The sequence below is a fragment of the Ptychodera flava genome, chromosome 17 (genome assembly GCF_041260155.1).
Source record: "Ptychodera flava strain L36383 chromosome 17, AS_Pfla_20210202, whole genome shotgun sequence".
Classification (NCBI taxonomy): Eukaryota; Metazoa; Hemichordata; class Enteropneusta; family Ptychoderidae; genus Ptychodera; species Ptychodera flava.
The window spans coordinates 37763045-37775875 of NC_091944.1; the positions used below are offsets into that span (position 1 = coordinate 37763045).

At 36.2% G+C, this 12831-nt stretch overlaps 1 protein-coding gene across 4 annotated transcripts in view; it reads left to right on the forward strand.

The window, feature by feature from the left end:
* Nucleotides 1–12831, forward strand: part of LOC139116257 (vesicular glutamate transporter 1-like) — a 36367-nt gene that overhangs the window by 18009 nt on the left and 5527 nt on the right. For all 4 annotated transcript variants that reach the window (XM_070678846.1, XM_070678845.1, XM_070678847.1 and 1 more), the window contains exons 6-10: nucleotides 2336–2422; nucleotides 3759–3895; nucleotides 4821–4967; nucleotides 7445–7577; nucleotides 9700–9845. In XM_070678846.1, the coding sequence (XP_070534947.1) occupies nucleotides 2336–2422; nucleotides 3759–3895; nucleotides 4821–4967; nucleotides 7445–7577; nucleotides 9700–9845 (650 nt within the window). The remainder of the gene's footprint in view (nucleotides 1–2335; nucleotides 2423–3758; nucleotides 3896–4820; nucleotides 4968–7444; nucleotides 7578–9699; nucleotides 9846–12831) is intronic.

Below are 12831 nucleotides of genomic sequence, written 5' to 3' on the forward strand. Positions count from 1 at the left end.
ACGGGGGCAGACGACAGCGTTTTCATGATTTTGTAAATGTTTTACGTTGTTTGTGACTACAGGATGGTGACAAACTCAACAAAAAACCAGACGAATTTTCAAAAAAAAGGGTAAACATAGGCTACTTGTAACATATGGCTATTATTTTTCTGTTGGACATCCCGTCCGTAACTGAAGTTGAAGTATCGGCATTGGAACTTGCCACAGAGTTCACTTTTCAGTGACACAGAATACTGTACATAGCCAGGAAGTAGATTAGTCACCTATTCAGTGAAACATTCAATGTTTCCAGTATGAATTAAACGCATTTTGTGGTCATGTGAGAAAACGATGCTCACAGACCAAGGACCTGGGATCAGATTTCTCACACTCGTTGGGCAAAATATCCCCAACTCGTGTAAGAAATCTGATCCCAGGTCCTTGGGGGTGTGAGATTCTGTTAATCCCAGCTATTATATGTGATGTTCTGTACTTACAAACTTTCATGTTTAGTTAATGTTCAATCAAGGAGACATTTTCAATATTCTACCCGTAGATTCCATTTTTTAATGAAAAGTACATGAGTTGTCAACATATTTCCTGTCTGTCAATATTCCTCAATTTTGACTTCTCATTTGTTCTTATCATCACTGTATGGAGGTAGTTGAACCACTGATTATATCACAGCATCATAACAAACACAATTAAGGCCTTTCGTGAGCCTGTAAAATTTTTTTCCTGAAAAATATCCAAAAATTTTACCTTAGAAAATGGAGATATAGAAACAAACTCACCACACCAGAAAGTCTGTTTACTAGTCATATCACGGTACACTTTCTAAAACTTTGAAAGGCAACTATTTTTAATGGAAAATTTTTTGCATTTCTAGATTCTCAGAAAATTTCAAATAGCCAATCCAGAAGTTGACATAGCTTCCATCATAATTACAGATTCCATTACATATACTGTATTTAGCAATTCTTCACAAATATTGATGATTGCCAGTAAAACAATGCCTTGTACTGTAGCTAACCAATTTTACCGATTTTCTCACTTGCACAAATGTGTAACATATCTCTATTCATTGACAAATTGCCTGTTTGAATAATAAGAAAGTACTGAATCAGAAATGTGTTATGACTTCCGCTGAAAGACACAAATCATTCTGGCCAGAAACAGCAGAGTATGTCAAACCCTTGGCATGGTCATAAAACCAAACAATGTTGTCAGTGAGGGCGCTCTCATACTTTGACTAGTTTTTTGTCTCCCCTCTTTATTTCAACAAGGCTTACAGAGCATTTTCATATCAAATTAAGAGTAAAATTGCAGAATGGCCCATGCAAACACAAAAAGAGAAATGGTGCCCTATTTAAAGTACACAATATTATGTTTGTAGGTTTGTTTCTATAGATTACATATAATTTTATATCAACACTATGAAGTACTTCAAAAAAATATGTACCTGCAGTACTGATATAATGTTACAACTGTTACATATCAAACATTTTGTGAAAATCTGTGGTGACACAGATCTATTGGTGAATTCATAGAGCTATCCCCTCTTTAAGATGCAGCAGTCCTTAAGCCACATACCTAATGTTGATATCACATAGACGAGATGCTATATATTTAATTACCCCTCTAATTATTACACATGACACTTCGCATCACCAAGCCTTTGTTTCAGGCTCCTGGTCCAGTGTCATTCATTATAAGCCATGCTCTTGGATTCATTGGACTCGCTATCTGAAGATCATTCTAAGTGTATCATTTTGACTTCAGTTCATAAAAATAAACCTTGTCTTTTGCGCCACATCTGTGGCCTGTGCTTATCTTCAGCTCTGTTCTTTTCAGCAAAAACCAATTGTGGGACTATATCTGCTAGGTCACTTGTTTACAGAAATGATATATCCAATAATTACAGTTAAACCCTTTAAAAATCAACCTTTCTTTAACAGCTTAAAATCAGATACTTCCACCATAGACAGTAGAGGGGGGAAGACCCCCTCTACTGTCTATGCTTCCTCTTACAGCTTGCACAATGTCATTGACTTTGAATTGTTAAAATGAATGTGGGAAAAAATTTAGATTATTTAAATTTTGTTTGAAGATTTTCCAAAATTTCAAATATCATTATTTGCTTTTTATGGATGTGGAGAAGTGGCAAAAAATTTGAGGGTGTGCTTGAATAATGTTAGAATAAATGGAGTTTAGTGACTTGCATATTCACTGTTGGAAGATCACCAAATTTCTTGATTACACTCCTCCCAATCACTTAATCTAATGTGGCTTTTTTTGATATCCTTAGATTTAAGACTAAAGGAATATATCTTGTGTATATTTCTTATTTTTCCAGGGTCCTATGTAGGTACTGTGGTCTCCATGCCTCTTTCTGGACTTTTGGCAAAGAATGTGGGATGGCCGTCAGTCTTCTATGTATTTGGTAAGTGTTTCATTCTATTGGAATTTCAGTATTGTCTCAGGCTAGAGTTTTCCAGGTATCAGTATTCCATTGCCTTTAGTGTTCAGTATTGTCACAAGGCCTTGTATTAGATAAGTGTTCCATTTTGTGATGTTTTCAGTTTTGTCACAGGGCACTGAGTAAGTGTGATTTTTTGTTTATTTGCATATTTTATGATCACTGTTGGGGAAATAATTCCCTCCAGTAAAATATATTGTAACACACCTCACTCAAACTCTTGTTGTTGTGATTTGTTAATTTCTACTCAAGTTGGTTACAAACATTCATAATTATGTAAATTAGCACTTAGTGCATAAAAGTGATATTATTGCCTTCTGAAAAGTAAAGTTGAAAATTGATTATCCAAACTTATCCAAACACATGAGACATTATTTTTTTAAAAGAGAGAGAGTATAAAATTGGATGGTGTTGATAACAAAGCTGTAACTTTAACCTGTTCATCCCCAATTGCCTGTAAACCACAATTGGTATTGATAAGAAAGGGTTTGGGTCAAACAATGGCAGTGACAGGGTTAAAGTCAAACACAAGATGAATTATGCTTCCATGAAAAAGTTGTTGCAGATTACCAACTACCAAACAGTAACAAACTAAGTGATTCAAAGCTAACACGCTATACCAATAAATCTAAGAGAATTAATGCAATAGTTGATGATGTTATTTAAGGAGAATAATTCAAAGAGTCAATGAAAAGTCTCTTTCTAAGTCATATATGCATTAGAAAATTTTATGGGAGATATTCATGGTGATGTTCTCACCAAAGGTGTGCATGCAGCTAGCAAAATCCACTACGTTATGGATATTGTACCAAGTACCAAGTGATACATGGCTATATAGTGGCAGTGGACTGCACAGCCCGATGTATTGGGCCGTATGCAGAATCAAAGAAACAGCAGACCATTAAAAAACTGAAATGGTTCTCCTCAAAACAAACTTACAATGCAATACAGTCACAGGCCCTGTCTCATTGTTACTATCACAGAAATGTGAAATACTTTATACACATATGTAAGCTTGGACACTTCTTGAGAAAGACAAAAACGTAAACTTGTCGAACTTTTAGAACATGCCAATTTCACATTTTTATTCTTAAGTCAGCCAAACATGCAGCCATTTGGAGTGATCCTATGTTTGCGTGTTTTAACAACTATTTCATGGTCACTTTTAAAACTAGGCTGGCTGAATTAACTCACAACAGCAAGTATTAACTTTGCCTCGCGATAGCATATGTATTTTACATCTATTCTAAGAATCTATAGATGAGTTACAAGAATACCCATGTGAAGTTTGATATTACAGGTGGTTTGGCAGTGTTATGGTTTATTGGTTGGTGGTTTCTGATCAGTGACTTTCCATCTGAACACCCTACAATTGGTCACCTAGAACTGAATTACATCCAAGATTCCATTGGTATTGACTATCCTACTGCTGACAGGGTAGGTGCTACTAAAAGCTGTGACAATTACAGGATCATTGAATTGACATCTCAATGCCTGTCACAATCATTTTTTGTGTAAATTGATATTTCAGTAGATTTAGACTGACAGATCTGTCCCTCAAGGACGCCCTCTACATCCCCCTCTTACTTAGAGAGCGCCCTCAAGCGACACATCTTTTAGTCCACAGTGGATTATGGCTTTTACAAACACTGGATGACTCAACTACATATCTGTTTCCATCAAGTTCTTGAAAATGATGCAACCAATTTTCAATGTCCAAGCAAAAGAAACATTTCCCAAGATTAGCCCCATGAAACAAAAACAGATAGTTATGTAATAACAGCAAATTGGACAGATCTCCATAGCATGGTTGGCTATGTGAATACCTACATCCAATCAGAATCCATGTTAATTTCTTCTTTCGTCCATTAATGATTGACTTCTTCTCAGAATCAGCTTGTCTGCATGCTTTTAAATCTGTTATACAGGTTCCTTGAGATTTTTTATGTCAGAATTTTATGAGATTTTTTTAGGGGGTACTTCATCCATTTTTGGTAAAAATTAATCATCTTAGAATTCACTTGTCTGAGGGGATGACATCACAGTATTCACTGGTATTGACACAGCTATAATATAAAACAATAATGCTTGTTCCCATGTTGTGGCCATGTTAAATGTGTATCTATTCATACTTGCCTGTGTTCTTTTAATTATTTTCTTTATACCATAGTAAGATATGTATTTTTGATATGGGATGTATAGATTCCTGAACTAAATAAATAATAATTAAAAAAAATAAAAGATGAAGCATGCACAATGTCACATGTAATGTGACAGTGATAGACTGGTGACAATACACTGTGTAATGTGCAAATGATCTAGTTTGATCCAGAGTGAATCTTCCGGTATGTTTTGTTTGTAGGGTAATATACCATGGAAGTCAATATTAACATCTTTACCTGTATGGGCCATTATAGCTGCTCATTTCAGTGAGAATTGGGGATTTTACACCATGTTGACGGATCTACCAACCTTCTTCAAACAAGTCCTTGGCTTTGACCTTTTCAAGGTAAATATACATACCGGTATATTTCCTGTATCTCTTCTGTGCCAGTATCCACAGTGATATAATTCATACTAGGATTCTTATCATGTTATTATCTGTATTTTATTCTGTGATGCAGTTAAAGCAGCTACTGTGTGATATGTACACTTTGCAGATGATAATTTAGGATAAAATCCAATAACATGACAAACATGCTTCAATTTTATAGTTTTCCCAAGGATATCATTTGTTCATTAAAGGATTACATGTGGGTGCATACAGGGTATACTATATCCGTTGTTTTGTAATCATCTCTCACACATTGCAGTGGATTCAAGTTTGTCCTTTTACACTTACAGTCCTATTTTAAATCAAAATTTTATGTCATCCAAGACCGCTTACTATTCAATGAGTTATCTCCATATCTCCAGGATTTTTTTTCTACACATGAATTTTTCAAGACATCTCATGAAGTTATTTTGTTCATCTACGTCCATGTTGGGCACATGCCTGACCTGATTTCATTCAAACTATGAATCAGGCTAATCAGCAGCTGGATAAGTCAATAACAACTAAAGAAGTGTTATCAGCAATTAGAAATTTAAAAAGTGAAAAAGCAGCAGGGATTGATGGGTTTTGTATAGAGTTGTTAAAACATGGTTCGTCCTTTCTATGTAAACCCTTAGCTAAATTATTTAATGCAGTTCTAGATACATCCAACTTTCCAGACATCTGGAATACAAGCATTATGACACACTTATTTAAAAAGGGAGATAAATATGACCCGAAAAATTTTAGGGGCATTTCTGTTGGAAGCTGTGTAGGAAAAGTTCTCTCCTACATTCTAAATGAAAGGCTAAATAGTTTTTTAGATGACAATCATATTATACATAATAATCAAGCTGGATTTCGCAAAAACCATCGCACAATAGATCACATATTTACCCTGAAGAAAATAATACACAAATATATTAACAATAAGCGGAACATTTATGTTTGTTTTGTTGACTTTGCTAAGGCTTTCGACTCGGTATGGAGATTTGGTCTTTTTCATAAACTTCTCAAAAATAACATTAATGGCAAATTATACAGACTTATAAAACACATGTACACCAACACAAAAATACACATCAAAACAAATAATTTTGTCTCGCCAAGCTTTAAAGTTGAAAAAGGAGTGAAACAGGGCTGTGTTCTAAGTCCTAGTCTGTTCAATTTATATGTCAATGACTTGACAACAAATCTAGACAAAGTAAATACTGAACCACCAGTGTTGAATAATACTCCAATTAACTCATTATTTTACGCTGATGACCTTGTCCTAATCTCTACTTTAAAAGAAGGTTTTCAGAGGGAGTTAAATACACTACACACATTTCAAGAGCCACATACTTGTATCTAAACTTCGATACACCCATAGCGAATTTCAGGAATGCTCAATCATGGCATCATGCCCATGGAGATCACAAACTGAAAGTGTGATAAACAGCCGGATGACACCTGTGCTACAACATAGAACATGAAACCGTACATTTGAGTGGAAAACTTTAAAATATAAAGTGAAGCTCGGTAAGAAATCACCGAGCCATCTTTGAGCCTTTGCTAGGTAATTATTTCCAAGTATTATCCAAGACAGAAATATCTCACATCACATATCACAGTACCTGAGTTCTTCATTTATAGTATAAGGTCAGGTGATAGGACCAGCTGCCACAGTGTTGAGCTTCACAAGCACCACATGGCATTTTGAAAACTGTTAGTGCAAACACTATATTATCTAAATATGATAAAGTGTACCAGTAGTACATTAGCCAGTTTTCTTCCATTGTAAGATATTCTACCTTTGCATTTCACATCAGGCAGCACTATGGACCTACAGGTACAGACACACATATATGGGCACAGTTTACAAGAAGACAGCAGACACAGAGAGTATGCGTCACACAGAGACAAGCCAAGCTTGACATTTTAACAGTGGATTCAGTTTGTATCCACTGTGACAATTTTTGCAAGAATTAATCTAAGCAATATTATTTTTTTTGAGTGTCAACAAGTATGATTGTAAATTCCAGACAAAGTTTAAAATAGTATTACAAACTATAAGGTCACAAACTTTAAGGTGCACGTACAGTAAAGCCTACTTTTCCAAGTACTAGGACAGTACTCGTACTAGTACACCAAGGTAGTCTCAGCTGCTCACTGTTAATGACAGGAAAAACTCTGATACCTTTGTGATGTGAGTTATTTCACGATACAGCACTTCTGGATTGTGATCTGCCATATGATACACTACACATTCAGAAAATTAATTTTCTGTACATCTTTGAAAAGATGTAATAAGTGTTTGTCATTTTGGTGAAGATTACCCATGATGCAAAATAGTGGCTTTTTGTTTTCTTTGGTAATTATAGTTGTATTGGCTACATTGTAATTTTCACCATCAAAGCTGTTCTGCCCATGGACCATCACAATCTTTCTTTGTTAACATTACTCTTGAATAGGCTGGTATGTTAGCTGCATTACCGTATATAATGATGGCATTTACAGTTGCTATTGGAGGACAAATTGTTGACTATCTACGTACCAATGCTTACATGTCAACAACTCTTGCCAGAAAATTATTCAACTGTACAGGTAAGAAAAATACTCTTTGTTGGTATTTGCCAGGTTTCTTTTTTGCTTACAAGGAAAATATTCCAAAAAATCATGTCACAAAAAGTTCAATTGATATGGTGGCTGGGATGCTCATCATGCAATTTAAATCTTCAGCCAGGCGGCTTTTCTTCATTGGAAACTAGGTCAGTGTATACTGAACATTGAATGATGCCAACTTACTGATGTTAATTGGCTTCCAAGGAGGAAATGAAAGTGACTGCAACTCTAGTTTCAATTTACTGATGGCAAAATTGCGCAGTTTGATATTGGTCTTGCATTATTACAGTTAAAGTTGATTATATATCTAACAAGTTTCAGTAATTTAGTAATGTCTTTAAGCTGAATGAAGCTAAACTATACATGATCAGACCAGTGAGATACATTGCATGATCCTACTTAAGTTATACGGCAAGTTTGATGAGGATGACATACACTGTTGACTAATTTCTCATTTACATAATTATGATATTTAATAACTCTCATTAATTTGACAGTATATCAAAGCTGAATCAACTTCAGCAGTCAAGGGTGTTTATTCAGGCTGGGACCCTCCCTCAAAACAACCCACGATGGAACTCGTCAATCATATTGTTGACAGTGCCATCATGTGGTGAGAAATGGCCTGTGAGAAGCCAATCACATTATCTGTTTCTTCTGGGGAATGCAGTGCTAGCATTTCTTCAATCTGTTTAACACTAAAGGGAAAGCAGTCAACTTGATTTGAAATGCAACAATGTCTTTATTACCAGTAGCAGCAGCTATGACAGAGTTACAAGCTGAATATGTTTAAGTTTTTGTAAATTTAATTGAAGGGAGTTGGTAAATATTTGAGAACTCTTTTCAATTCCTTGTTTGCGCCACAATGGCACTTGTCCTTTCATTAAATTTACCATCACCTGTGACACCTTGTTGTCAATAAATTCATTTTAAAATGCCTTTTTTGAATCATACTGAGCAAAGCATGGTCTGCAGAGATATCTTGATCCATCATTGTCTTTCAAGTTTCCCTCTCCCAAATTTTTCAAATAACTTCACATGTTGTAGGATTAGGTTTGCAGTCCATTACCTTTATGGCTTAGGCAAATATACATGTAGATCGTCTATCCGTGGAATACTAGTGCTCCATAGTCTGTCGCATATTCCTATCTAGCTAGCCACCATGCAAACTGGCTTGCTCTTTTCACATGATGTGTTTAACTAAGGGAGCTTGTAAAAGTGGCCTTCCTTGGTCTACTCAATTTTTAGCTATTGATGAAATCCTGCAGTTGACAGTGATATGGCTTTCACATATGGGTTGGTTAGGGAGACAATATTACCCTGACCTAAGCCATGTGGCCTGAACAATGAAGCTATACACTGAATTTGATCTGACTTCTGAGGCATATATTTATCATATTGAGATTAACCATCATGGTCAAAGTTTGATAATCACGACACATCTGGTTAAACATTTCAATTTTATGAGTTTTTTCTTTTTTCTTTTTCTCTCTTTGCATAAAAAGAGACTCCTTATTAGCCAAGATTGCCAAAGCATGATCATTAATGACCTGTGTTTAACTAACAAATTGTGAGCATAATAAGGAGCATCAAGGTTGTTTGCATGGCAGATCGTCCATGTAGCCGACACGAACACGAAGTGTCTGTTACCGGCTACCAAAAACTATGAAAAATAGTAAAGAATGAGCTACAAAATCACTATCAGTTTTAAGTTGCAGGTAGAATAAGTCTGTGCCTTTGTATAAAATACTATAAAAATAGTAGAAAGTGAGCAACCAGCTGAAAGTTAGTCGAGGAGACCTTTACCGCATATCATTTGCATCTCATTGTCGGCTACATGGATTGTGTGCCGTTTGCATAAATTAACTTGGATGAACAGTAGGATTTTAGTTACTTTTGATACTACACCGTGTTTCTGATCCTTTCCTTCTGTCACATGGTGTCCATGTACTTAAGTCTTACTTCAATTTAGTAATCTGTCACACATTGACTGAAGACTCTGGAAGACTGTTTACAATCTTCTGCTACTATCTTTAAATTTTCTGTGACCTAGTTTTGAGAAGTCAAAAGTCAACAATTCCACAATGTTTTTGTTTTACTATAGCTTTTACACTGCAAGCAGCATTTATGATAGGAACTGCTTACACAAGGAGTGCAGCAGTGGCTGTAGCGTGTTTAACTATTGGTGTTGGGTTTGGCGGATTTGCTTGGAGTGGCTTTAGTGTCAATCCACTTGATATAGCACCTCAGGTAAGATGTACCTGTCTAAATGTTGTTCATTACATGTGTGAAGAGTGTGTGTTTGCATTCACTTAGCAATAGACTTGGTTCAAGTCGGTGAATTTTAAAAAAATAAAATCATTTATAATAGTTTCTCTTGTGTCTCTCCTATTTCGTACAAACCTATCCGGAATTTGGCAGCTCACGCCAGGTTTTCCCAGCAATTGAATGCGTCACGTTTGAGTCTGCGCAGTAGTGAGTTAGTTTCTGCCGGATTCACCGACTTGGACTTCTTGCAAAGTACAGGCGGTGAGACGGACTGTGTACACAGTGATGTAGAGCAAATACAAAATGATTGACAGTCCCCGCCGTTATTCTGGCCAACAAGAAGAACGCATTGCTAATAAACCTCTGCATGCATTAAACACTTTGTTGTCATCTCCATGCAAAGCTAGACATCGAGTACGTTTTATACCTGGGCGAATAATGGCATCAAGTTCGTACATCAACCGCGTTTTACTACTGATCGGTCGACCACCGCTAATCATGCGAGATTACCAAAGAAAGCTTGTTGAGAGCACAGTCGTTTGGAGAGCTATTCAGCGCTGGGTCTATTCGCCCCATAGACGAGTGTGCAGAAGCGAGAACGCTTCTGCACACTCGTCTATGGGGCGAATAATCCCAGCGCTGAATAGCTCTCCAAACGACTGTGTTGAGAGTTAGATTGAGGGAAAAGATGTGTTCGTCTGCGCACCAACCGGCAACGGAAAATCACTGACATACGAAGTCGCTCCACATTGTTTTGATTTCCATCGCTTTGGGCACGTAAGAGAACAGGCTACAACTGTAAGGACGGTGTCTTTTTCCATCCTTGAATAACCGGCCACGATTTTCGCATTTTGTAACATGGGCCCAACAAACAACACAGATATTTTCACGCGTTTTCGGTGATAGAACAGAGGTCGTGCTGACTTTTGTGGGAGTGATCGCACTCGACATTTTGTCAACCACACCATGTGAGTTTTAGGCACGTCTCGTTTGGGTCAATTGGTTACTCCTCCCATTGTGTAAAATTTAGTGATGTCATCTTATGAATAATATATGAGTAAAGAAAACGTCATCTCATGAATAATTTATAGCAACGCAAACCCTGCAAGAAAGCCAAGTCTGTGATTCCGGGTGAAACTCCGCTGTATAGCGTTCACTCCACTCATCGCGTCCACTCACGCGCGCGTTTCACATGAAAGCAAAATACAAATCATTGCGTTCACTCCACTCAAACATTCACAAATCACAGACTTGAACCAAGTCTAACTTAGCAAGTACAGTCCCCTCTTTTGATATCTACTTGTTTATTCTGGCTTAATTTCAAAAGGTGTTTTCTGCAAGCTGAAACATGTTTTGTAAAGAAATTTTTGACCCCATAGTTGCCGCTATTGCAATCCCATGATTCTTGTGATTGCATCATGGTACGTCACAGCTCAGCTTCTATAGTTTTTATGTTGAGTATAATTTGCAAGCAGTAAACTTATATAACTACTAAGTTAACTGAAAAAATGAAAATAATTAAAAAGCATCGATATATTGTCGTTAGGGATAAAATATGTCATACTGTTCGATAGCATTAGTTGTGCATATGCACTCCATGCTGGTGGCCGTGTTGTGTCCAGGGTCACTATCCTGCCACAAAGTAAGCTGTAGCGTGCTGAATAGTGGATCTCACTGAGCTGCTACACACATAGTCAGCGAGGCTGCAACTGGCAACATCTAGCTAATGAAGAGGAGTATTTTAAAAATATCTTTACTGAAACCAATCTACTATGAACAGTGAATTGTCACTTCACTGAAATTACATGAATGTGCAAGCTTACAGCGCTCAGTCCTAGTGTGATATTAAAAAAGCTAAAAATTGTATCATTGAAGCTAACATAAAGCTAAATTTAGTTATAAAATACAAAAACTGCTAATTAAGTACAGACCTACAGTGCGTGCTACCAAAAGGTTGAGTTGAATTGGATATGGGAATGCACACAACTACAAATGACAGAGATTTGCGATCAATTAAACGTTCACAGAATGTAAATATATTAAACGATAGAGGTTGAAGTGAAGTAAAATTCAAGAGATTCCTGATACCCATGCCTCATTTAAGATCAATGTTTCAATGCAGCGCATTATGACAGGCTGCTTTCAAGATAGATATTTATCTAGCACTGTAGTTACACAAAACATTAACGCCATACACACTATATAAAAAACTTTTTAAAAGGCTACATTTCACATTTTGTGAGCAATAAAGGAAGTTATGTACAATCAAATGGGCTCTAGCATAAATACAATGTACCATAGATGCCTATCAGCAATGTCTTCCTCTGATGAAGACACCGTATATGCAAGGTAGTTTTTAATACTCACAAATTTTAGGGGTTTTTCACAATACACAAGGAATTTTGTTTTAAATTGTTTAAAACGTTTGGTTCTCAAAAACTTATGACCCAACTTTGCCCAATGAGACATAATAGAAAATCTAAATCCCAATTTGAAATGGGAGGGATCAAGACCCAATGCTAATAGTATTGAAGGCAGAATCTCTGAATAATAATTTTGGGGTAAAACAGTTTGCATTTCAAATATGGTTGAGAACACAATGAAGAGTGAAGAATATAGCATCTTTGACTCAATCAATTGATTGATGCAAAAGTAAATTGATAGGCGTGAAAGGAAGCAAGGAGTACAAACTTAATATAAAGTAACATGAAACATTCAAAATTACATTTTAACTGATGTCTTGGCAAACATTGTGTAAAATGTAGACAAGGATGTCAGAGTTTAAGAAGCAGAAATGATGATCAACTCTGCTAGGGATTTATGAGACTCAGTGAACACCCTATACGGTATTGAAAGATCAAAGAATGATAGGAATAATAATATTGATCAAATAAGATACCATTCTGTTCAGATGCAAATAATTCTTTATTCTGAAGTACTGGATTTACCTGACTCTCCTGTTTTCAGT